This window comes from Microcaecilia unicolor, chromosome 11, assembly GCF_901765095.1.
Source record: "Microcaecilia unicolor chromosome 11, aMicUni1.1, whole genome shotgun sequence".
Lineage (NCBI taxonomy): Eukaryota > Metazoa > Chordata > Amphibia > Gymnophiona > Siphonopidae > Microcaecilia > Microcaecilia unicolor.
The window spans coordinates 72,052,967-72,079,212 of record NC_044041.1 but is presented as its reverse complement, the minus strand read 5'-3'; the positions used below and the strand labels follow the sequence as shown (position 1 = coordinate 72,079,212).

The window sequence follows — 26,246 nt, the reverse complement described above, 5'->3', positions numbered from 1 at the left end:
TACTCTAACTGATGAAGTCAGTACTTCTTCTGTGTACATCCGTACGCTACACGAGCCGGCATCTTTGAAAACATAAGTGAGGCCCAATAAAAATGCTACCAACAATAAAGAATGATAACGTGGATACAGCAGCTCATAGATTTGCTTGCTTTGTTTGGGTGAGGGAACGGGAGACCAACCTCATGGGCTTCAGCGGCCATCTCAACCTTAACCGCCTTCAGCCCTCTCTTACCCGCTCCCTTAGTTCTGGCTTGCAGCACCGCTGCCTTCTTCAATTTTCCGAGCTGCCAACAGCGTCAGCGAGGTAAGCACACTGCCTTTGGCAGCCCCGGAAGTTCTCTGTTGCAGCGTCCCACCTATGAGGGACAGGAAATTGCAGCAGAAAGCTTCTGGGTCCTGAAGGCAGTGTGCTTACCTCATTGAAGCTGCCAGCAGCCTGGATTGAAGAAGGCAGCACTGCAAGGAGCCGAGAGGAGGAGACAGCTGACCAAGGCAGTTAGATTGAGAACAGGGGACGGCAATGACGGCTGAAGCAGGGAGCAGGAGGGAGATGCCAAGGCTGCCGCAGGGCCCCTGGGAGCATGAGGCCCTGTGTGACCGTTCCTGTTGCCCCTGCCTAAGACCGGCCCTGTTAAGAGACTGCTGTTACTTATAAAGAGCGGTATATTAAATGTAATAAACCACAAATCAAAAAGCAAAGACACCAGTTCTTAACGGTATATAATCTTAGTTTGCAATTTTTCAACTGTGTGTGTTTTTTTAATAGTCTGTTGAGAATAATAGCATTTTTGCACCGAATGATGCCTCTATCAAGTGCAAAGATTATATACAGTTGAGAAATGGTGCAAGGAGAGGTGCCTGCATGGGATGGGGGGCAGCAGTGAGAGGTGCTACATTGGAGGGGGGCAAGGAGGGAGAAAGGTGCTGGACAGGTAAGGAATTGATCCAATGAGGGGGTGAGGAAGAAAGAGTGGGCAGAGAGGGAAAGAGGGGCTGGACTTTAGAGGGAGGAAGGACGGACAAGGAAAGAGAGAGGTGCCAGGACCTGTGGGGAAAGGAGGAGGAGGAGGGGAGGTGCTGGTCCTGCAAAAGGGAGACAGAACAGAAGCGAGGGAAGAGAAAGGAGCACTTGCTGTACCCCGGGGGGGGGGGGGGGGGGGGAGAGAGAGAGATGGATGCTGAGAAACAGGAGGGGAGGGAAGAGAGAGAGACGCTGAGAAACAGGAGGGGAAGGAGGGGAAGGAAGAGAGAGAGAGAGGCCCACAGGAGGGAGGGGGAATAACTTCACAGAAATGGGAGATGCTCAACATGGCAGAAAGACAGGGGTGATGCTAATAAGATAGATAGGGACACAGAGAGAAAATGGATGGTGGACATGGAGAGAAAAGTGCCAAAGGGACAAGGAGACTCTGGCAAGACAGTTAAGAGAAGAAAGCAGAAACCAGAGATTAGAACCAACATAATAAGAAAAATAAAATGACCAGACACACAAAAGTAGAAAAAAAGAATTTTATTTTCTATTTATTGATAGGAATAAGTCAGTTTTTTTGGAATGTGCATCTGCCAGAACTAGTTTTAGACATGGCTGGGGCCCACAAGAAAAATGTCACTCATTTGGCCTTCAATCTCCAGCATTGGGATGGGCCACTCTTGGCGTCTCTGTAATTGAGTTTCTGTCAGGTACTTGTGATCTGGATTGGCCACTGTTGGAAGCAGGATATTGGTCTAGATGGACCATTGGTCTGACCCAGTATGGCTATTCTTATGTTCTTATACAGACAGTCCTTGCAGAGAACTACTATAGCACAGGCAGAAGCACTGCAGACCTCCACACACAAACCATAGCTGCAGCAGTGCAGTCTTCCCTTACTCAGAGACACATATAATACAGCAGAGGCAGTGGCAGGATAAGCTAGACTCAAATGTCCTGAGTTGTTAGTTATAGGGTTCAGCTGAGTGTATGTGTGTATGAATGCAAAAAAACAAGTAGATGGTGAAACTTCCATATAGAATCATTTTCTAAGGACATTTATCATCAGTTAAAAATAGCAAAATCCTTTTTTTTTTTGCAGCTAAAAACAGATCTAAAGTATAGGTTCAAAATGTAAAACAGAACTCGTTTACATCCGCTGATCATTACAGGCCCTGGCATACTATGTAAGGTCTTCTGAGTGTTCAGATGAAGCACGGGTCCCGAAGATGACCTGAGAACCCAGAAAGCTTCACATGCATCACTCACCACTTTGGGAAGAAGCACCAGACAAGAAAAGAAAACCTGGCATTATTTCTGAGGGGAGGCCTGAAGCTGCAATCTGTAGCTTCTCAACACTGGCAGTGGGGAAAAAAAAACACGCCAGAAATTCCATATTACCACAGGGCCTGATATTCAGCCGGCAGTGATAAACCCAGAAATTCAATGCCGCGATCTTCCGGGCATAGGTGCCCGGTATAAGAGGCTTGGACAGGCTAAGCCTCCCCTGCTGTGCTCTGAGAGGTTTAAATTGTTGATTTACCTCCATCCTCACAGCAGGAGCTGCAGTGAAAGCCCTCTAGCCTTGTGTAACCAATTGTAGAAATTGGTTTATGGTTTGTTTACCTTACTGTTGGGAGAGCAGGGGGAGGGGGGGGGTTGGCTGGGTTGCCAGGGAGATATTTAAGGAGGATGACTTCCTGACCTGCACTGAGAACAGATAGCAGCAGAATCGGACAACCAGACAACAAAGGTAGAAAAGATCATTTTATTTTCATTACTAGTAAAAGAGGCCCGTTTCAGAGCAAATGAAATGGGCGCTAGCAAGGTTTTCGTCGGCAACACCCCCCCCCCCGGCCAACCCCTTCGTTGTTCTGCCATTGCTCCGCCCCCAACGTCATGACGTTTGATGCGAGGGCGGGGCCCGGAGCGATTTCCCACCCTCCCTGCCAACCCCTTCGTTGTTCTGCCATTGCTCCGCCCTTGAGGGCGGGGCCCGGAGCGATTTTGGTGGCTTCACCACCACGAACCTTCAAACCTTTTTGAAGGAAGTCAGGGCTTGGCTTCACTGACATCAGTGTCCTCAGAACGTTGAGGGTGAGTTTTATTATAGTAGATAGTGTTTGGAATATGCCCACTTTGAGAATCAGGTGCTCAACATTAAAAGTTTATATTTTTAGTTACTTATTTATGGCATTTTATCCCACATTAAACATGAATTAGGGTGTTTTGTGGCTCTACATGAGAATTGTGATGATATGATCCCTTGTTTCATATTGTTGACGGTCTGCATTTTCCGTATGGGTGGTATATTGGTGTATTAGGTTCTGCCCAGTGTAATATTTATGGTACAGTAAGGTTCTGAGTGTGTTTTTGCACAAAGTTGTGCATAGTGTTTTGCAGTTGAGCGATTGTGCTTAGAATATGCTTTGAGCAACCACTTTATTCTTTGACATATGATACATATCTAATATCTAAATTTAATAAAAAGGTATTAATTGTGACTTTTATTTTTATTTATTTTTTTCTGTGTGTTATCAGACAATTATGGATTTAAGCTCCACCCCTGGCCCCACCCCTAACCCTGCCCCCTTTAGCCTCCCCAAACAGTTGGGCCACCGACCGCCTATGCTTTCGGGTTTGTGGAGCTGGTTAACGCATAGTCGATTTAAATGCAATATTCAGCACTTAACCGGCTATGGATTACTGCTTAAAGATAGGACTGACTTTTATGTAGTTAACCTGGCCACTTAAGTATGGAATATAGCCGTTTGGTGCTAATTGGTTATTTTCAGTGGCAGTAACTAAAAATTAGCGGTTAGCCCCAAATAGGCAATTTAACCAGCCACGAGAGATTTCTGATTGGTTAAGTCACGTTGAATCTCGACCCGACAGTGTTTACAAGTGCACAGCAGAGTTAGTATCATAGTCCATCTTTCAGCATGGCAATTAATCCCTTCCCATGCTTATCCAGGCAGGTGTGCCAATACCACAACTCCAGGAGGTGAAGCCCCACTGTTTTAGTTTGAACACAATTGTTTAAGTGACACCCTCTTTCAATTGCCAGTTTGCGAGTCACAGTTCAAAGGTCTCCAGTGTTTCAGTGGCTCACAGGATGATGGTTCTGGCCAGGCTGACTGTCATCTTCTACCACAAGAGCCATCAGGAATGGAAACTCGTGAACGGAAGCTGGGGATCCGCCTGGGAGTTCCAGGTGGGGCATATATAACCCATCAAGGTCACCTTCTAATGGTGGGTTCTGGCCTAGCCAGGAAGTGTGGGTTCCACAGCTGCCATGGTGCAAGATAGCAGAGTCTGAAACTTGTGGAGCTGGATGGCACTGTGGCAGTCCATACACATGGACAAGCACAGCAGAATATTGGACTTTGTTAGGGTAAAGTGCTGGTACCTGCTGCCCTGACTCAGAGTGAGATACATCATAGGACCTCATGACACTTGGCGTAGATGCTTCATGCGTGTCTGACTGCCAGGTTTTCTCCACAAAATATCTCTTCATATCCTCATGGGTCGCAGAAGTGAGCTCTGAGTTTCCCCTGGACGGAAACCAGGACAGGCACATCCTTAGCGTCTCTGTGTGCTCCATGGTTGGGAAGAGAGTGCCCTGCTAGGAAACGAAGAGATGTTAGACCTGGAATAGTACCTTAGGGCATTAGCATGTTTCCTTCACATTGGACCAGTGGTTCTCAACCTTTCTTCTGTTGTGACACACCTGACAGACAACAGTCATGCATGTGACACACCAAGCACTATGATTCACAACTGATCAAAGCATGCCTATATTTCATTGTTTTAACTGTATGAATTTGCCTATCCCATATCAAAAAGCTATATGCAACACATCAGTCCCAGATTTCTCACTTGTTATACAACAAAACAAATATATATTCAAATTCTGGTGTCACCTCAGTAACAGCAACACAAAATCCTTCCACTGCCAGACACTGTGAAGCAACACAAAAACCTGCAAATATGCTACTCAGAAACCATGTAGCAAACAAAATCTATGGACAACAGACCTGCAACATTTTCTATTGGGGCTGGAAGCAGAAGTTTTATCATCGGGGGTAGTGAGGGAGCAGAAATAGGGACCAGTTATGGTGGATTTAAAGAATCCGAATCTCAAGATTGCTGATCTTCTCAGCTCGTTGGCACTGATGGTTGTAAAGGAAAAACAGGCTTGCTGTCTACACCAATTTTTTTGTGACACACCTCTCACCTCTTAGGGGACACACCGGTTGAGAACTACAGCAGTGGACCCTTACATTGATCAAGAAAAAAACAAAACAAAAAACAAACAGAGCTGCACAACTTTGGTCCTCAAAGACCGCAATCTGCCCTGGATTACAGGATATCCCTAATACCTACTGAACCTGCAGGTAGCTCACCTTGACCTTCTACTGAAAAAGTGTGAGCCAAATCCATATAAAAATAAAGGTTAAATCACTTGTTGATAATTGTTGATTATTTGAACTATTTTGTATCTTGAATTGTGTTGATTGTGTATTGTATTTTGTATCTTAATTGGTAAACTGGTGTTGAACCTGTTAGGAGATATTTCAGTATAAAAGTGTTACATTGACATTGATGATGTGATACCTGCAAGTGAGCCTTCTCCAGAGTAGCCCCCCACACTCTGGCATGCACTACCTGAAAGGCTCTGCTTAACATAAGACTATCTCTACTTCAGGAAGCAGGTGAAAGTTTGGCTCTTCAACCAGGCCTTTAATGGAAGAAGTAACTAACTTCTTAGTCTCACTCACACACACAAGGAGTGACACGGGCTGCACATACTGCAGCAGGACACATTTATCCACTCCTACCCTAGCTGAGATAACATTTACAGGCTCATTTTCGAAAAGAGAAGGACGCCCATCTTTCGACACAAATCGGAAGATGGGCGTCCTTCTCACAGGGTCGCCCAAATTGGCATAATCGAAAGCCGATTTTGGGCGTCCCCAACTGCTTTCCGTCGTGGGAACGACCAAAGTTCACGGGGGCGTGTCGGAGGCGTAGCGAAGGCGGGACTTGGGCGTGCCTAACACATGGGCGTCCTTGACCCATAATGGAAAAATAAAGGGCGTCCCTGACGAGCACTTGGATGACTTTACCTGGTCCTGTTTTTCTTATGCCCAAGGCACAAAAAGGTGCCCAAACTTACCAGAAGACCACCGAAGAGAATCGGGGATCACTTCCCCTTACTCCCCCAGCGGTCACTAACCCCCTCCCACCCTCAAAAAACATTTTTAAAAATATTTAGTGCCAGCCTCTATGCCAGCCTCAAATGTCATACTCAGGTCCATCACAACAGTATGCAGGTCCCTGGAGCAGTTTTAGTGGGTGCAGTGCACTTCAGGCAGGCGGACCCAGGCCCAACCCCCCCCCCCCCCCACCTGTTACACTTGTGGTGGTAAATGTGAGCCCTCCAAAACCCACCACAAGGGCTATGGTAGTGGTGTACAGTTGTAGGTAGTGGGGTTTTTTTGGGGGGGGGTTGGGGGTTCAGCACACAAGGTAAGGGAGCTATGTACCTGGGAGCAATTTATGAAGTCCACTGCAGTGCCCCCTAGGGTGCCTGGTTGGTGTCCTGGCATGTCAGGGGGACCAGTGCACTACGAATGCTGGCTCCTCCGACGACCAAAGGGCTTGCATTTGGTCATTTCTGAGATGGGTGTCCTTGGTTTCCATTATTGCCGAAAATCATAAATGACCAAGTCTAGGGACAACCATCTCTAAGGACGACCTAAATGTCAAGATTTGGGCGTCCCTGACCGTATTAATGAAACAAAAGATGGACGTCCATCTTGTTTTCGATAAATTAGTCACCTTACTTTCTAACTCCTCTTACTCTCTTACCTATCTATATGTTCCATCTTTGCTTATACCCTACACTGTCAATTAAAATGTTCTATTATGTATTGGGTTGACATTTTAAGTAGTATACTATGCCATACTTTGTATTGTTATTTGAATATTTTTACTGCTGTAATTGTCTATTGCTCATGTTTGATTTAGTCTTACTGTACACCGCTTTGAGTGAATTCCTTCAAAAAGGCGATAAATGAATCCTAAGAAATAAATCCTAATAAATAAAATTGATAAAACATCCAGTCAGCGCCCAATTCAAAACCAGCTATTTTGGGGAAGTTCCGGTGGTGGAGTCAGCACTTGGCCAATTAAGTGCCAATAGTCAGCATAAACAGGACCACATTAAAGTCAGTCCTATCTTTATATGGTTCGCGATAGCAGGATATGTGCTGAACATTGCACTTAACTGACTATAGTTTTGCTGGCTCCATAAACTCAGAAATCAATGCTGGAGCTGGGATATGGCCCAAAATTGAAATTTCCAGGTATAATGCCAACAGCAGTCAGCAAAACGCTGAGTGCCACCAATATCGCCCCCCCCCCCCCCCCCCAATAATCATAATACCTACCTTTGGGCTGGAAGTTAAGGGGCCCTTTTACTAAAGCTTAGTATGTGCTAATGGACATTAACATGTGACGTTCCACATAGCCTATAGCAGGGGTGTAGCCAGACTTTGGCGGGAGGGGGGGTCCAGAGCCTGAGGTGAGGGGGCACATTTTATCCCCCCCGGCGCTGCCGACCCCCTGTCCCTTTTGACCCCCCTCCCGCCACTGCCGACAACCCTCCCCCGCCACTGCCAGGTACCTTTGCTGGCGGGGGTCTCCTTCAGCGCCAGCGCGTTTGCTGATCTGGATTCTGTTTCTGTGAGTCCTGACGTCCTGCACGTAGGAACATGCAGGACGTCAGGACTCACAGAAACAGAATCCAGATCACAATGCACCGGAGACTGGCGCTGAAGAGGACTTCGGCTGTCGGGGGTTGGGGACCCCTGCCAGCAAAGGTACCTGACGGCGGCAGCGGGGGAGGGTTGGTGGCGGCGGGGGGGGGGGGGGGGGTGTCGAATGTGGCGTGGGGGGAGGGGTGAAAGCAGGGGGGCCAGGGCTAAATCTGCAGGGGTCCATGCTCCCGTGGCCCCACCTAGCAACGCCCCTGGCCTGTAGGTATAAAATAGATATGCAACATGTAGGAGCCCTTTTACTAAGACACAGGAGACCTAATGTGGGTCTACCACATGGTAACAGGGCCCTACCACTGGATGCACTGCGGCATCCTGTGGTTGTTTGGCTAGCAGCTTGCGCTACTCCTGCGGTAAACAATATTTCTTATTTTTTGTCACGGGAGGCATGTCTGGGGGCAGACAGTAGGTGACACATTACTGTGAGCTTCCCGATTAATACAGGAGTAGCTGGTGGTAAGGGCTCCCGACAGTAAAGGCCATGCGCTAATGGGAAAATTAGTGCATGTCCATTTAAAAAAAAGCCGACCGTGGCATTTTTCAGCCCCGCTAGAAAGTGGCCAGAGCACATGGCAAACCCAAATGCTAAGCTGCCTATGTTACCTTTAATTAAAGCAGGGCCGCCGAGGGACTGAGCTGGGTCCAGGGCAGGACTGCTGCTGCCACCGCCCCCCAGGAAGCACTGCTGCCACCCCCGGACACCGCATAGACAGGCCAGATTGTGGGAGCTGGAGCCCAAAGTTGGGGGGGGGGGGGACATTTTGCCCCACCTTTCTGCCCCTTGCTGCAACTCCACATATCTTGACTAGTGGGGGTCCCGAAGCCCCGCCAGCAGAAGCCTTCCTTCCAGTGCTGTTCTCCGCTGCATTGACTGCCCAGTGCGGCTGCTTCTCTTCATATCGTGCATGCTTGGTTTCATCATTTTAAGACAAAGCTGCGGAGGATGACCGTTTGGTCCGCCATCTTGTTTCCTGATCTGCTGACTCCGTCGCAGTGGATGCCTGCCTCCAGCTTCGTCCGGCCTCTGCATGCTGTTGCTGGTTCTTCATTTGTTCCACCTGGGCCCTGTTGCAGTCCCCGAGTGGGGATCACCTTGCTGGACCTATTTGTGTCAGCCTGGATTTTCATCATCCCTCTTGGCCCACCTGGACTTCTGCCGTTCATCTTTGCCTCCCTTACCTTTCCCTTCTTACTTTGTTCTCCCGCCCTAACTAGTGAAATGTAACTGTAATGTATTTATTTTAATTAGTTCATTGTAAGCCGCTTTGGGGCTGCAAAACTGCGGCAAAAGGCAGGGTATAAATGAGCTGAAATAAGTAAATAAATAAGCGGAAGCAGGGCAGGCAATGCGGCAAACAATGCTGCAGGCAAGGCTTGAGGACCCCCATCAGCCAAACCAGGGGCCCCAAATCCAACTGGGTCTGCTCCTCCCCGGCCTCTGGGGGGGGGGGGGGGCAGGTGCTAGGATCTGTCTCTCTCCTGCTCCTGACAGGAACCTGTGTGATTGCGATCACCCAGGTCCTGTCAGGAGCAGAAGAGAGACAGACTACAGCACGATCACCCGACAGGAGAGAGACCCCAGTGCCAGGCCCCTCTTTGAGGCCAGGCCCGGAAGAATTTTGTCCCCCCCCCGCCCCCCCCCCCACTCGGTGGCCCTGAATTAAAGAGATGTAAAACTATTTTTGCTTGTTTTATAAAGTCTCCAGCTTTTTGTCTAATGAGCTTTGAGACGTACCATTTCCCAGCAAACTAATACTTACAATCCTGTTCACTCATCATAGAAGCAGCAGAGGCGTAGCTATGGGGGGCCACAGGGGCCTGGGCCCCCGCAAATTTCGTCCGGGACCCTGGTTTGGCTAGCGGGGTCCCCAACCCCTGCCAGCCGAAGCCTTCTTCAGCGCGGTCTCCGGCCCAGCGTCAGCGTGCACAAGAGGAGCAAGAAGAAAGAAGAGCAGGGGGCAGGCTGTGAACGTGGGTGCGCCGGAGACCACACTGAAGAAGACTTTGGCTGGCGCGGGTTGGAGACCCCCGCCAGCAAAGGTATTTGTTTGGGGGGGGGGGGGGAGAGGAGGTGAGGCAGTGGGGGGCGAGGATGCAAGGTGGTGGTGGTGTGTGGGGGGGGGGGGGGGGGCACTCAAAATGTGTCCCCAACCTCGGGCTCTGGCCTCCTCCCACCGTGAGGTCTGGCTACGCCCCTGTGAAGCAGTGCCCGCTGGGAGCAGTGCTGCAGGACTACATGTTGCTATCACACACCTGTACATATAATTATAGAGATATTTGATATGGGAACCATTGTACTAACCATCCACACGCGCTTTGGTTTCCAGCTGCCCAGATTAGTGTTGGCAGGGTCAGGGACTTGTGGCCATAGAAACGCCTTTATTCTGTGAGAAAGTCAAGAAAGGGCAACGTCACACAATTGACAGGAGTCAAATGCTTATGTTTTCTCACTGATCTCATTCATGTCCCTTTGGACCTAATCTAAGCCAAAATATACACAGCCTTGTGGTTTTATGTGGTTGGAAATCTCTCTGTGGTTAGTGCATTTGGCCACAGACACAAAGATCAGTGCAGAGTTTCAGTCCCACAAAATTGCATTGGCTAAAGAGAAGATCCCACAGACTGAGTATTAAATATTTGTTAGCACTATAGAAAACATCATATCTATACAGCTGTTTTGTTGGTTCTGGAGATACACGTGAGGAGGTTAAAATGCCTTTGAATATTTTCAGAGGGGGAATGCTGACAGGACAGCAGGAAGTGACTTCCACCAGCATAGCAAGAGAAGACCCCAGACCAGAGCCTGGAGATTCCTGGTTCATGTTTCTTAAATGCTCTAGAGCATGAGATAAAAGGACTGAATAAGGCACTCCCTTTTCCCCATTGTCAGGGGCAGACTGATAGTGATCTGGGCCCCTAGGCAGTAAGTATTATGCCACCCCCCCCCCCCACACTGAGATCATTGATTCAACAACTGTCATAATATTTTTAAAGTTCACTTTAACAGAAACCTGGATCCAACATCTTTCTCTTTCTCCTCTCCCTTCCATCCCTTCTAGGCCACCCCAATGTCCAACAATTGTCCCTCTCTCTTTCCTACTCCCTCTCTCCCCATTGCTCATCATCTCTCTCTATCCTTCTCTTGTGCCTCAGGTCCAATATTTCTCCCTCTGTCCTTCTCTTGGATTATCTACCAGTTCTTTCTCTTACTCTCACCCTCCCTTCTACCCCTAGATTCAGAATTTCTTCCCCTCCATCACTTCTTCCCTCCCTCCCATTGTCTACCAGTTCTATCCCCCTCCCCCTGCCCATTCCCTGTCCGGCATCTCCCTTCCTTTTCCCGGCCTACCTTAGCATGCTTCTCCCTTCATAGGGTCGTAGGCAGTGATTCGCATGCACTGCCTGCTAAGGACCCTGATGCCTTTCCTCTGCCGCATCAGAGGGGGTGAGATGCGGTAGAGGGAAGATCTGGGTTAGCCAGAGGTAGCATGTGGGAATCACTGCCGATGACTCTATGAAGAGCAAGATCTGTTAATAGACACGGGAGGGGGGGAGGGGGAAGAGAGATGCAGGATCGCAGAATAGGCAGGGGAAGAGAAAGCAACGCTAGCCATGTCAAAAGCGCATTACCCGTGGCTTTGCCTCTGCTGTCCTGCAAGCACTCAGCATGGGTCAGCTGGTCCTGCAACAGTTTTTCTTCTGTCTGGAGGGGGGGGGGGGGCGCATGGGAGAGTAGGGAATAGATTGGGATGCTCATGATGACAAGGACCGGGAGCAGGAGGAGATGCTGGATCATGTGGAGGAGAGGCACTAGGTCCCTACAGCTCCGGGCCTTCAAGTACTGCCTGGTTGCCTCAATGGTCAGTCTGCCCCTCCTCACTGTTGTGTGCTACCTAGAGAGACACCTGTAAGCTGGGAAGGGAAATGAACAAGACGGTACAACCTACAGCTGGTGTTTGTAGATGCAAGTTAGAACTGCAAAGATCAGCACAAGTGTCAGCCCAATAAAGAGAGAGGACAGCAAAAGTTCCATTTCTTCATCATCTAGAAGGAAAACAGGAGAAAAAAAAAGAGGTAATGGCTCTGGGGTTCTCAGAGGATCTTTGCTATAGCAGTGTAAGCTGCCCTCAGAGCAAAAAGCTGCAAAACCTGCAGAAGGCTTGGGTTCTTCTAAGGCCAGGTGCCCCTCTTTCTGGAACCTGCAGAAGGCTGAGTACTAATCACACCTCTGCCTTTCTTTAACCTGCAGAAGGCTGGGTTCTAATCACGCCCCTGTCTTTTTCTGTAACCTGCTGAAGGCTGAGTTCTAATCACACCTCTTTCACTATCTGTAGTGTCAGTTATCTGTTCTGTCACTAGCAGGTAGTTCTCTCATGGTTCTGCTATTATCAAGAAAGAATTGGCCACAGAAAAGATATCCCAGCTTAAAGGTCAGGGCACAAGCAGTGGATTTGATTTCAGATGACTATCTCTATTAAAATGAGTTAAACATGATTCATCTGAATTCATTTAAACAACATTAAACAACTGTATCACTAGCATCCATTTGGGATACTGTATTCACTGAACGCCTACCTAAAAGTAAGAAGATTATTGCATAACCTTCATTAAGATTAAGTTTTTGCAGTTAGTACATCCCTGTACTTAAGATATCAATATCAACACTTCTTCAAACTATTTTTCAGAAGTAGGTATGATATGAATACAAAAACAGAAGTATTTAAGACTGAAGCTGTGGGCGAGGCTGAGGTCTGCTTCCAAGTTGCTCATATGGACCCTTAGACTACATGTCTTGGGGTAAAACCCCAACATTTCTTTGTTAAGATGAACTCGACCTTTTAGGACCAGTATCTATTGGGGACAGGGATTTTTAAGTTTTAATTTCTGTTCTTTCCTGACCCTTTTCCCCACATAGCTACACCTCCATGTCACCACAGTTTCTTCTGTGGTGAAACCTAATGTTTTACATGCCATGACTTCTCAATATGTAGGACTTTCATTGCTCCCCCACCACTGTTAATGTTGAAAGAGAAGTAAAGACACTTTAAGGCCATGTGAGATGCCACAAGAAAATCAGCAAGCAGGTGTCCAAAGGTTCATGTAACCCTGCTGGTGTTCTGCCAACCAGCCAGAAACAAGTTTGCTGTATCTGAGAAGTTCTAGCTGCTTAAATCATCTTGAGGACAAGGTCAAACAATCTGCTCTTACCAAAGACGTTGGTTGTGATGGTCAAGACAGAACTGTTGCTGCTTCCTCCATCAGTGGAGACCATTATATGGATTTGAAGGAGAGAGCCAGAGGATAGGTTGGAGATGGTATAGTGATGGATGGAGCTGTTCAGAACCACAGCTGTTAAGACAGAGGTGTAGAATGCAAGTAGTGAAAATACCCAGAGATGTCCCTTCCCTTACCCCAAGATATACAACTTATGGCTTACACTGCATCTCGCCTCCTGGCTCGCCATAGAAGAGGCTGTAGTTTCGCACAATGCCTCTCCGCTCTCTAACTGGAATGTCTCCCCATTTCAGAGCCACCTGGGATTTCCAGATCTGAGTGGGATACAGAACCGGAGAGCTCAGAGGATCTGCAGACAAAGAAAAGGCTTCTTCAGTTTCTCTCATGTTTTCTATATTGTTTTTTAAAACAGCCAAAAATTAAAATCAAGAAATTCGTAAAGGTGGAAGATTACAAATTGGTTATTGTGGACAGAGAAGTAATTTTATCGTTTTGTTGGGTCATTGGCCTATCATAGAAATTCTGATGGTGTAAAAGTGCATGCATTGACGTGATATGAAATTTGATGGTAGGTGTCTACAGGGACAGAGTTTGTCAGAGCATGGGCAGAATTCTCAAGCATGTGTATAAATGATAAAATATGCTAATTTATCATGTATAATTTATAATCTAGGTATGGACAGTTACTCCTGCAATTTTGCTCCTTACACTAGCATTTTATATAAAGTCATACGCCTCTACTTGCCTTCTTAAACTACAAAATCACCCTCAGAACAGCTGCTTTGCTTTTTTTCTTTCTGTGTGTGTATAGTTTGTGAGCTGGCACTTTATTGGTGCCGTTCCCTTTGCAGTGATGTGTTGGTTGTGTTTGTGAGTGTTTATTCATGCTTATTTTGAGAGCCAGGCTCCTCAAACATACTCTACTTATTCATTTGTACATAACACAAATGTGTTTTAACCCATGGTCTTGTCTGGCACGTCACTAGTGTTCCTATGCTGTTATGGGTAAGGGTAATGCATTTGATATGCCACCTTTCTGTAGACCAACCAAAGCTGTTTACATTTATTACATGCCGGTACTTTCTCTGCCCCCAGAGGGCTCACAGTCTAAGTTTTTTTGTACCTGGGTCAATGGAGGATTAAGTGACTTGCCACAGTGGGAATTGAACTCAGTTCCCTGGGTTCTCAGCATTGACCATTAGGCTACTCTTCCACATCTGTCATGTTTCATCATGGAACTCCCATACAGGTCATAGAATATGTTACTCTAGCTAAGGTTTGCTGAGTATCTTCACATTGTGACCTCAGTGTATAACATTTAGACCATGGTTGTCCAACCTCGGTCCTCAATCCAGTCGGATTTTCAGGATTTCCCCAATGAATATGCATGCAATCTATTTGCATGCATTGCCTCCATTGTATTCAAATAGATCTCATGCATATTTATTGGGGCAATCCTGAAAACCCGATCTGGAGAGGGACGAGATTGGACACTCTTGATCTAGACTAAATTTCAGAATGGTGACCACTACAATCAAAGTACAACAGGAAGGAAAAAGAAAATTATACAGGGCACATGCTGCCCGGGATAAAAAGATGCCCACACACAGCATAAGCACTAGGGCTAATAATGGTGGTAGTGATAATGCAAATCCTTCAGGCACAGAACACCTCTGGTGAACTAATTCATGGACCCACTGCAGGAGCAGACTGCACAGAAGCTAACAAGAAGGTAAAAGGACTATCTCAGTTAGGTGGACTCTTGAAGATAAGGAGATAGTGTACTGCTACCTTTGTGATACACACCCTACATTTAAATTGCAAGGGTTTACATAGAGTCCATCGAGAACTGGAAGAAGGGGGAACTCCAGAAGAGGCCTCTCTTTGGCACAAATCAAGTGCCAAGTAGAACATTAGGGTAGATCTGAGAGATTGAAATAATCCCCAATACATCCTGACTAAGAGCCAGATGTACAAAGGTCCCGTTAAGAATCCGTCTGCGTTTCCAAATTGGTAAAAATGTACCGATTTAGAAACACAGAGGGATTCACAAAGAGAATCGCATGCAAATGAGCTGCTCGTTGCATTTGCAACCCAGTTTATTTGCATGCGATATCAGGGAAGCCAGTCAGCAAGTTGAGCATGCACAGAACAGTCAATCGCTATGCATGACTGTCTACACATGCTACAGACGGCTCTCATACACGCAGACAAGCTGCGTGTATGATAGCAGTAGACGTAGCCCTTTTTTTTTTTTGGCAAGCATAAAAGCGTGGGTTTTTTGGGATGGACAGACGCAGACCTGCATTGGGGCTCCCTGCCTCCCCGCTGCTGGGAATATGCTCGCTGCTCAGTGTTGCCATATAAAAAAAAATATTCCCACCCAAAACAGCCCAAAACCCGCCCAAAAACCGCACACACCCTACCCCCGCCGTCATCAGCCCCACCCCTTCCGTCATCACCCCCACCCCCGCCGTCATCAGCCCCGCCCCCACCGTCATCGCCCTGCCCAATACGTCGGCAAACCCCGCCCAAAACGTCACAAACCCGCCTCTGTCACCATTGCCCCACCCCCCGCCGGCCGAAAAACCGCCCCAAAACCCGCACAAAAAACCCAAAACCAGCCCAAAAAACCGCAACCCGCCGCAGGCAAAAGTTTCCTGCGGTGGGTTGCGGAAAACCGCCCATCTGGCAACCCTGTCGCTGCTGCTCTGGGCTCTGAGGAATCAGCATCAGGGCTTGGTTCCACCCCCAGCTGTTCCTCCTGCTTCCTTCTATTGGCCGGCTGACATCCTGGAACGTCCATTTCCCTGAAGATGGACTTTCATTGATCTGGCTGCTGTCCCAACTCCTCCTCCCTGCATGGCTTCCCTGATGACATCACTCTAAAGCTGTGAGCTGATTGGATCCGAACTTCCTGGTGTCTCCCTCCAGTAGTGAGTGGGCGGGTCATCCCAGGCTGACACTGTGCAATTGGTTAGCAGCTCTCTGTTGTGTTTCTAAGCATGGGGGGATGCTTTTTCCCAGCAGAGGTTGTTTGACCCTTGTCTGCCTTGCATTTTTGGTGTCACCATTACTTTTATGCTTTACATTTACTGCCCCCCTCCCCATTTCTTGCCAGTAAAATGTCATTTGAGAAAAGAATCATGGCACGGCTTTCATACATGGCTTTCATACACTCAAAGAAGCTGCATGTAAGCCGATGTACTTTCTTTTTTTGTGTTCCATCTTCCTTGCCTTGTTTCTCCCCTTCTCCTACTTGCGATAATGAAGAACCGTCAGGTCCAGACCTCTCGTTAAAATTTCCATGGTAAAGGTACGGACTGCTTTTGTGCATGGGGTCGAAAACGGTAGTGATTAGCTCATTATAATAGCTTTGCATTCCGTTTTCATTAGCTGCTACCGTGACTGGAAAATGGCTCGGAGAACCCTTTTATGCATGTCCCGGTTTACTACTTGCGCGCTAAACCGGCTACAACTAGTTTAAAAACCATGTTGCTGGCTTGTTAAGTTTAGTGCATCCGGCCCTAAGGAATGAGACTCATCCTTGTCAAGGTATATGCAAAACTAATTCAAAGCCATCATTCCATCAAGAGATGCAGCCTGCAGCCCCTGGGAGCAGTTTACTCACGAAGTTGCTTGGAGTAAGAGCAGGTGGTCCCAGAAGCCCACACATCCCCATCACTCAGTGCATGGACAGACAGGTTGTACAAGCGGCCTGGCTCAAACACATCTGTAATTAAAATGAGAACAAAGTGAGAAAGTCAAAATATAAGAATATTCTCACCCAACAAATATCTAATAAGAATTTTTTTTAAATGTCAAAAGTCAGTTCAGTGTGTACTACAAGTCTGTTGTATAGCATCTTGCATGCAGGCAGGATTCAGTGCCCTAAAGTCAGAACTCTTCAGAAAGACATGCTCCCCTCCACCCTTGATGGGCATCACCAAAACAGGGAAGATAGGGTATCCTGATAGTGAGGTTGCAAAAGAGACTGTAGTAGATCAGTAGGCATATTTTCAAAGCACTTAGCCTTCCAAAGTTCCATAGAAACCTTAAATAAAAATAAAAATCAGACAAAAGATTTATAATCAAGACTGTCAAGTACTGAGCATGATGTAAATAGGAACAACAAACATAGTTTGAAATGTCTATATGCAAATGCCAGGAGCCTAAGAAATAAGATGGGAGAATTAGAATATATTGCACTTAATGAAAAATTGGATATAATAGGCATCTCTGAGACCTGGTGGAAGGAGGATAACCAGTGGGACACTGTCATACCGGGGTACAAATTATATCGTAGTGATAGGGTGGATTGAATTGGTGGAGGGGTAGCACTGTATATTAACAAGAGCCTTGAATCAAATAGATTGAGAATTCTGCAGGAAACAAAACACATCTTGGAATCACTATGGATTTATTTATTTGGATTTTGCTCACACCTTTTTCAGTAGTAGCTCAAGGTGAGTTACATTCAGGTACACTGAATATTTCTGTGTCCCAGGAGGACTCACAATCTAAGTTTGTACCTGAGACAATGGAGGGTCAAGTGACTTGCCCAAGATCACAAGGAGCAGCAGTGGGACTTGAACTGGCCACCTCTGGATTTCAAGACTGGTACTCTAACCACTAGGCCACTCCTCCACTCATGGATTGAAATTCCATCTGTAAAGGATAGTGATAGGAGTGTACTACCATCCACCTGGCCAACATGAACAGACGGATACAGAAATGTTAAAGGAAATTAGGGACGCAAACAAACTGGGCAACACAATAATAATGGGTGATTTCAATTACCCTGATATTAACTGGGTAAATGTAACATCAGTGCACGCTAGGGAGGTAAAATTCCTTGACAAAATCAAGGACTGCTTTATGGAGCAGCTGGTACAGGCGCGGACAAGAGAAGGAAAAATCTAGACCTGGTCCTTAGTGGAACACATGATCTGTTGCGGGAGGTAATGGTGCTGGGGCTGCTTGATAACAGTGATCATAATATGATCGGATTTGATATTAGCTTTGAAGTAAGTATATATAGGAAATCAAATATGTTAGCGTTTAACTTTAAAAAAGGAGACTATGATAAAATGAGAAGAATGGTGAAAAAAAAACTTAGAGGAGCTGCTGTGAAGGTCAAAAAATTACTGGATGCTGTTCAAAATACCATCCTGGAAGCCCAGGCCAAATATATTCTGCGTATTAAAAAAGGAGGACGGAAGACCAAACAACAGCTGGCATGGCTAAAAAGTGAGGTGAAGGAAGCTATTAGAGCTAAAAGAAAATTCTTCAAAAAATGGAAGAAGGAACCGACTGAAAATAATAAGAAACAGAATAAGGAATGCCAAGACAAATGCAAAGCGCTGATAAGGAAGGCTAAGAGGGACTTTGAAAAAAAGATTGCATTGGAGCATGGCTGTGCCAACACGGTAAGCCCTTTCCTCTCTGAACACACCACCCGAACTCTCGTCCACGCTCTCATTACCTCTCGCCTTGACTACTGTAACTTACTCCTCACCGGCCTCCCACTTAGCCATCTATCCCCCCTTCAATCTGTTCAGAACTCTGCTGCATGTCTCATATTCCGCCAGAACCGATATACTCATATCACCCCTCTCCTCAGGTCACTTCACTGGCTTCCAATCAGATACCGCATTCAATTCAAGCTTCTCCTTCTTACCTACAAATGCATTCAGTCTGCTGCCCCTCACTACCTTTCTACCCTCATACGTTCCAGCCCGTAACCTCCGTTCACAGGACAAATCCCTCCTCTCTGTACCCTTCTCCACCACCGCCAACTCCAGGCTCCGCTCATTCTGCCTCACCTCACCCTATGCTTGGAACAACCTTCCTGAGCCCTTACGCCAAGCCCCCTCCCTGCCCATCTTCAAGTCTTTGCTTAAAACCCACCTCTTCAATGCTGCATTCGGCACCTAACTCTTACCGTTCAGTAAATCCAGACTGCCCAATTTGACCGCCCCTATCGGACTGACCGTTCACTTGTCTCTTAGATTGTAAGCTCTTTGAGCAGGGACCATCCCTCTATGTTAAATTGTACAGCGCTGCGTAACCCTAGTAGCGCTTTAGAAATGTTAAGTAGTAGTAGTAAGCGGGGTAAGCCCCGCAGGGGGGCGCCGACCTCTGGAGGGCGCCACAGCGGTGCTTACCCTCGCCGCTTACCTCAGCTCTGCGCTGCCCTGGGGGCTTTAAATCTTTTACCTCCGACGGTCGCAGCGTCAGTGGAAGCGCTGCTGACATCTCCACTCTCCAGCCTTCCCTTCACGCTCGCTTGTTCGTTCCCTCAGTGTCCCGCCTTCACAAGGAATGACGACAGAAGAAGCTGCTGCAATTGTGCCTTTTTTTTTTTTTTGCTGTGTCCTAGGGAGAGAGCTGAAGTGGCTGAAGATGAATCCCCAGCAGCGGATGGCCCAGATAGGAACAGACAAGGAGCTGAGTGACCTGCTGGACTTCAGTGCGGTACGCTATATCCTTCCAGCCTCCGGCCAGCGCTCAACCAAGCTGGACACCGAAACTTTCCTTAGAACTCTAGACTTCCTTTAGATTTAGTGACTTAAAGATTGGGGGTGGGGGCACCGTTTGGTTTACTGGTTAAATCAAATCCTGAGTATATTGAATAATCTCATTAATTTTTAATTCATTTGGGTCACTGAATAATTTTTATTACCTTTTGTGATAGTAATCTAAAATAAAAAATAATTAAAAAATACCTTGCAAACTTTTGAGCACCCAGGGCAAGTGAAGACCTATTTAAGTTATGTAGTGATGGTGGAAGATTTGGAATGGTATTTATATCTTAGTTTTTTTTCTTTGTATTTTTACATTTTACTTTAAAATATATTCCAAATAAAATGTATAATTTTAGATCACACTCATGTTCATATATACATATGTCAGTTTAGAAAATAGCATATAGTTCTGTATATTATGCACGTGGTATGGTATTTGTGCTATTACTTCTGTAATTAAAAAAATATATATTGAGCACTAATTACATTGGCAGGATTTTGTTTTTTGAGTTACAGAGAGATTTGCATTCTACTGGAGATGTAGTAGTATTATTAGTAAAGTTTTAGATTGTTCAGATTATTTGCTTTACTGACTCTGCATGCCTGTCCTAATGTTACTTCATTTTCTAGCAGAAAAATCCTTCAGCTAAGTCAGTCAGGTCAGTTGTGGGATCAGTTTAGTAGATGGGAAGGGTGATGACTGATGCTGAATGTCTATACCCTGAATTTAGGGACATGGATGGGAGGGCTGGACCCAGGGAGAGGAGAAATGGCTGGAAATGGAGGGGAGGGGAGAGAGGAGAATTGCTGGATATGGATGGAGGAGGGAAGGGCAGAGAGTGGACATGGATGGACATGGATGGGAGGGACAGGGCCCAGGGAGAGAGGAGAAATTGCTGGACATGGATGGAGGGGAAGGAAGGGAAGACAGAGGAAGGAGATGCACATGGATGGAGGGGAAGGGAGAGAGAAGAAATGCTGGGCATGGATGGAGGGGAGGGAAGAGAGAGGAAGGAGATGAGATGAGGGAAAAGGAAGAGAGGATAAAAACTGCACATGGATGGCGAAAACAGGCAGAAGCTGGATCCACTGGACAGTCAAGTCTGCGGAGGACCCAGCTTTTACTTATGGATATAGAGCAAGAAATGAAGAAGAAAGGAGGAAAGTAAAGAAATAAATGGAAAGGAAGCCCTGGAAACGGAGTTAAGAGGACAGATAGCAGCAGAATCAGATACTGGGCCAGCATGATCAGAAAAAGAAAGTCACCAGACAACAAAGGTAGAAAAACAATCATTTTATTTTCATTTTAGTGTTTGGAATATGTCCACTTTAAGAATTTACATCTGCTTTCTTATTTTGCAACGTATAGGAATTGGAAGTGATTTTTGTGACGTTTGGAGGGTAGGGGGGATTAGAAGGGGTTTCTGGGTGTGGGAGAGAGGGAGATTGGAATCTTGGGGGAGGGGGACGTTGGGACCCAGCCAAATACTCTTAACAGGTCCCGACTGAATATCAGATGGTCAGTATTTAAAAAAAAAGTGCTAACTGCTGCAGGCTCAATATTGACTTTGAGCTTTTGGAAGTAGAAGTAAATAGCAGAGAGAGTGATCCCAGGGGCCCATGGAGGGCATGGGAGAGGAGGGTCACTGGGTATGGGTGATGCAGGGCAGGGGGAGAGAAGGGTCCCTGGACATGGGTGGATGGAGGGCAGGGGAGAGGAGGGGAGAGAGAAGAAATGCTGGACATGGATGGAGGGGAGGGAAGAGTGAGGAAGGAGATGAGTTGAGGGGAAAGGAAGAGAGGAGAAAAACTGCACATGGATGAAGAAAATAGGCAGAAGCTGAGGACCAGAAATAAAGAAGAAAGGAAAGGAAGCCCTGAAAACAGAGTTAAGAGGACAGATAGCAGCAGAATCGGATACTGGGCCAGCATGATCAGAAAAACAGTCACCAGACAAAAAAGGTAGAAAAAAATCATTTTATTTTCATTATAGTGTTTGGAATATGTTCACTTTGAGAATCAGGTGCTCAGCATTAAAAGTTTATATTTATTTACGGCATTTATGGCATTTTATCGCACATTAAACATGAATTAGATTGGAACCTGGGATCATTTATTTTTTTTTTCCTGGAGGAATGCATTGCCACCCCCCCCCCCAGCTCTCTCCCTGGCTATAGCCAGCTCTGCAATTGGGGGGGGGGAGGCGCAGAGGGGGACCGGGAGAGAGCCTGTTGTTAAACATTTACCAGCACACCACTGAATCCCACAAAGATGCACTCCATCTTTCAGCTCCTATTTCCTTTGCATCTTGTGCCACACGGGGGGGGGGGGGGGGGGGGGGGGGGGGGGGGGGGGGGGCGCCAACTGATAGTCTGCAGGGGGGGCACCAGAGACCCTAGGCACGGCCCTGCATTGAAGGCAAAAACACATAGTAAAATATGTTTTAGGTAAATTAAAAGCAGGAAGCCAGCAAAAGAATCAGTTGCAGCGCTAGATGACTGAGGGGCAAAAGGGGCAATCAGGGAAGACAAACCATAGCAGAGAGATTAAATGAATTCTTTGCTTCAGTCTTCACCGAGGAAGGTTTGACAAGTTGGAGAAACTGAATGAATTCTCTATAAACCTGGAGGATGTAACGGGGCAGTTCTACAAATTGAAGAGTAGCAACTCTCCTGGACTGGATGGTATTCATCCCAGAGTACTGATAGAACTGAAAAATAAACTTGCAGAGCTATTGTTAGTAATATATAATTTATCCATAAAATCATGCATGGCACTGGAAGATTGAATGGTGGCCAATGTATCGCCGATTTTTAAAAAAGGTTCCAGAGGAGATCTGGGAAATTATAGACCAGTAAGTCTGACGTTGGTGCCAGGCAAAATGGTAGAGGCTATTATAAAGAACAAAATTACAGAGCATATTCAAAAGCATGGAATAATGAGACAAAGTCAATATGGATTTAGTGAAAGGAAATCTTGCCTCACCAATCTATTACATTTCTTTGAAGGGGTGAACAAACATGTGGATAAACGTTAGCCAGTTGATATTGTGTATCTGGATTTTCAGAAGGCTTTTGACAAAGTACCTCATGAAAGATTCCAGAGGAAGGAGAGTCATGGGATAGGAGGTAGTCTATTGTGGATTAAAAACTGGTTAAAAGATAGAAAACAGAGAGTAGGGTTAAATAGTCAGTATACTCAATGGAGAAGGGTAGTTAGTGGGGTTCCCCAGGGGTCTGTGCTGACCTTACGAGACTGGGAATCTAAATGGCAGATGACGTTTAATGTGAGCAAGTGCAAAGTGATGCATGTGGGAAAGAGGAACCCGAATTATAGCTACGTCATGCAAGGTCACAGACCAAGAAAGGGATCTAGGTGTCGTCATTGATACGTTGAAACCTTCTGCTCAGTGTGCTGCTGCGGCTAAGAAAGCAAATAGAATGTTAGGATTATTAGGAAAGGAATGGAAAATAAAAACGAGGATGTTATAATGCCTTTGTATCGCTCCATGGTGCAACCACACCTCGAATATTGTGTTCAATTCTGGTCACCGCATCTAAAAAAAGATATAGTGGAAATAGAAAAGGTGCAGAGAAGGGCGATGAAAATGATAAACGGAATGGAATGACGTCTCTATGAGGAAAGGCTAAAGCGGCTAGGGCTCTTCAGCTTGGAGAAAAGGCAGCTGAGGGGAGATATGATAGCGGTCTATATAATAATGAGTGGAGTTGAACAGGTAAATGTGAAGCATCTGTTTACGCTTTCCAAATATACTAGGACTAGGGGGCATGCGATGAAGCTACAAAGTAGTAAATTTAAAACAAATCAGAGAAAATATTTCTTCACTCAACGTGTAATTAAACTCTGGAATTCGTTGCCAGAGAATGTGGTAAAGGTGGTTAGCATAGCAGAGTTTAAAAAAGGTTTGGACTGCTTTCTAAAGGAAAAGTCCATAGACCATTATTAAATTGGACTTGGGGAAAATCCACTATTTCTGGGATAAGCAGTATAAAATGTTTTGTACTTTTTGGAGATCTTCCCAGGTATTTGTGACCTGGATTGGCACTGTTGGAAATACGATTCTGGGATTGATGGACCTTTGGTCTGTCCGTATGGCAATACTTATGTATTTATGTACTTATGAACTTATCTCTGTATGCCACCATCATAAGTACATAAGTACATAAGTAGTGCCATACTGGGAAAGACCAAAGGTCCATCTAGCCCAGCATCCTGTCACCGACAGTGGCCAATCCAGGTCAAGGGCACCTGGCACGCTCCCCAAACGTAAAAACATTCCAGACAAGTTATACCTAAAAATGCGGAATTTTTCCAAGTCCATTTAATAGCGGTCTATGGACTTGTCCTTTAGGAATCTAACCCCTTTTTAAACTCCGTCAAGCTAACCGCCCGTACCACGTTCTCCGGCAACGAATTCCAGAGTCTAATTACATGTATAGATCCTTTGAGAAAGGCGGTAGGTCAAATACAAAAAAGTGAAGCAAGTGATCTCAGAGGCCAGCAGGATGCATATTCTGACTGAAGGGTGATGTAATTTGACAGAGTCCAGTGTGGGAATTAATATAAGTACATAAATATTGGCACACTGGGACAGACCAAGGGTCCATCAAGCCCAGCATCCTGTTTCCAACAGTGGCCAATCCAGGTCACAAATACCTGGCAAGATCCTGAAAAGTTCAATACATTTTATGCTGCTTATCCCAGAAATAGCAGTGGATTTTCCCAAAGTCAATTTAATAATGGTCTATGGACTTTTCCTTTAGGAAGCCGTCCAGACCTTTTTAAAACCCCACTAAGCAAACCACCTTTACCACATTCTCTGGCAACGAATTCTAATGAATTGCTCTCCATCAACCATTACAGAAGCCTTTCAGAGCAGCTGAGTGCACATGCATGCACCTTCCCATGCTGAGAAGTCATAACTATTTGACCCCCCCCCTCTAGTTATAACCAACTACAATCTAAAAAAAAGAAAAAGATACTTGCACAGCTCCTTTTACAGAAAATTTGACATGAAAAACAATGAACCTTTTCATCTTTTGCAGATGTAAATACCACTAAGAGACCTCCATTACAGAAATCATATCAACAGAAAAGCACTTTTGCATCAACTGAATTCTGCTGTATGTTATCCGTCATTCCCTATCCAGTAGCATTTACTCATCAGGACGCAGCATCCACTTTATAATGTACAATATTTATGGCTACCTAAAAGGCAGTGGTCTACATCCGGCACTCTCCATTACAATCCAAGAATTCCAGGTGTATTTCCTTCCATCGCTACCAATGCTAAAAAGCTTTCTGTGGCAATATCCAGCTAACAGATTTGGATGCAGAAAGTACAGGAGCATCACTCCCAGGCAGTCACATTCTAGCAGCATGAATGAGTTTCTGCTGTTTCATTAACTGCCTCCCCCAAGTCTCTGAATCATATACACACGCACAAGATGGGAACTTTACCTTTTATGATTATATGATTGATATTGCCAGCCTCGTAGTGCCAGCTAGCATTCCAGTTGAGTTTCCCTGGCTCCTGAAACCACTCAATGACATAAGAAGCTGCTGGGAGAAGAGGGGCTGCCCAGTGAAGGAGGAGGCTGTGATCGTCTACTGGAGAGATGAGGACAGAAAGCAGCGAGTTGGAGGTCACTGAGAGGGAAAGAATAGGAGAGAAAGAGAGAGAAAAAGGAGCCAAGTATTTTTGTACACACATCTTCAGAAAAGTAAATACTGTTAGTTTGATTGAGTAGGGGCTAGTGACCAGCCTGCATTCCGTGCTGGGCTTTCCTGGAGGTAGCTGCAGGTCCTTAGCTTCCCTTGTAGCTAGTACCAATTACAAATTTAGTCATCTGTTTAAATAAGGGGAGAGGAGGGAAGAAATAATACTGACAAACATGTTGACTATCTTCCAGATACTAGAGTTGTATCCCTACATACGACTCACCTCAATTAGCTGTACAGTGATATTTGTCACCAGAAGCCCACCCCCCTACCCCCACTCAGGGCCGTGCCTAGGGTCTCTGGCGCCCCCCTGCCGACTAATCAGTTGGCGCTACCCCTACCCCCCGTGAAAATGATCACGCCCCCCCCCCCCCCCCCCCCGGTGAAAATGATCGCTCACCACTTGCCACACTGACAGGAATTGTCAGCAATATTCTTAGAAACAAATTGCTATACATTGCAAAATACGATAGCAGATGTAAATTCTCAAAGTGGACATATTCCAAACGCTATTTAGACAAAAATTAAACTGAACCCCCAAGATGCCAGACTCTGCATACAATGCAACACCACAGAAACAGAAAATGTCCCCTAGTACTGTGCCAAATATAAAGACTGCAGATGTAAATTTGAAAAAACAACTAACAAGAAACCATCACCACGTTTACAAATTAACAAATAGAAATAAAACAATATAGAAAATAAAAATAATACCATTTTATTGGACTATACATTTAGCTTTCAGAGGCCAAAACATCCTTCCTCAGGTCATACAGTATAGTGCTGTTACAGTATCCTATCCTGACCTGAGGAAGGGGGTTTTGTTCTCCGAAAGTTAGTCAAAACTGTATTAAATTAGTCCAATAAAAAGATTACCTATTATAAACATTTATTAACACAGCTACAATACTACTGTATCCTAAAGCAAAA

The 26,246-nt window shown here is 45.8% G+C and overlaps 1 protein-coding gene across 1 annotated transcript in view; it reads right to left on the bottom strand.

Annotated features, from left to right (window-relative positions):
- Positions 1-4,070: 4,070 nt before the first annotated feature.
- Positions 4,071-26,246, bottom strand: part of LOC115480931 (granulocyte colony-stimulating factor receptor-like) — a 70,033-nt gene continuing 47,857 nt past the window's right edge. Inside the window, exons 9-15 of the mRNA XM_030219916.1 lie at positions 25,056-25,244; positions 16,679-16,780; positions 13,250-13,396; positions 13,021-13,161; positions 11,760-11,856; positions 10,115-10,196; positions 4,071-4,595 (exon numbers count right to left, since the gene is read on the bottom strand). Of these exons, the coding sequence (XP_030075776.1) occupies positions 4,071-4,595; positions 10,115-10,196; positions 11,760-11,856; positions 13,021-13,161; positions 13,250-13,396; positions 16,679-16,780; positions 25,056-25,244 (1,283 nt within the window). The remainder of the gene's footprint in view (positions 4,596-10,114; positions 10,197-11,759; positions 11,857-13,020; positions 13,162-13,249; positions 13,397-16,678; positions 16,781-25,055; positions 25,245-26,246) is intronic.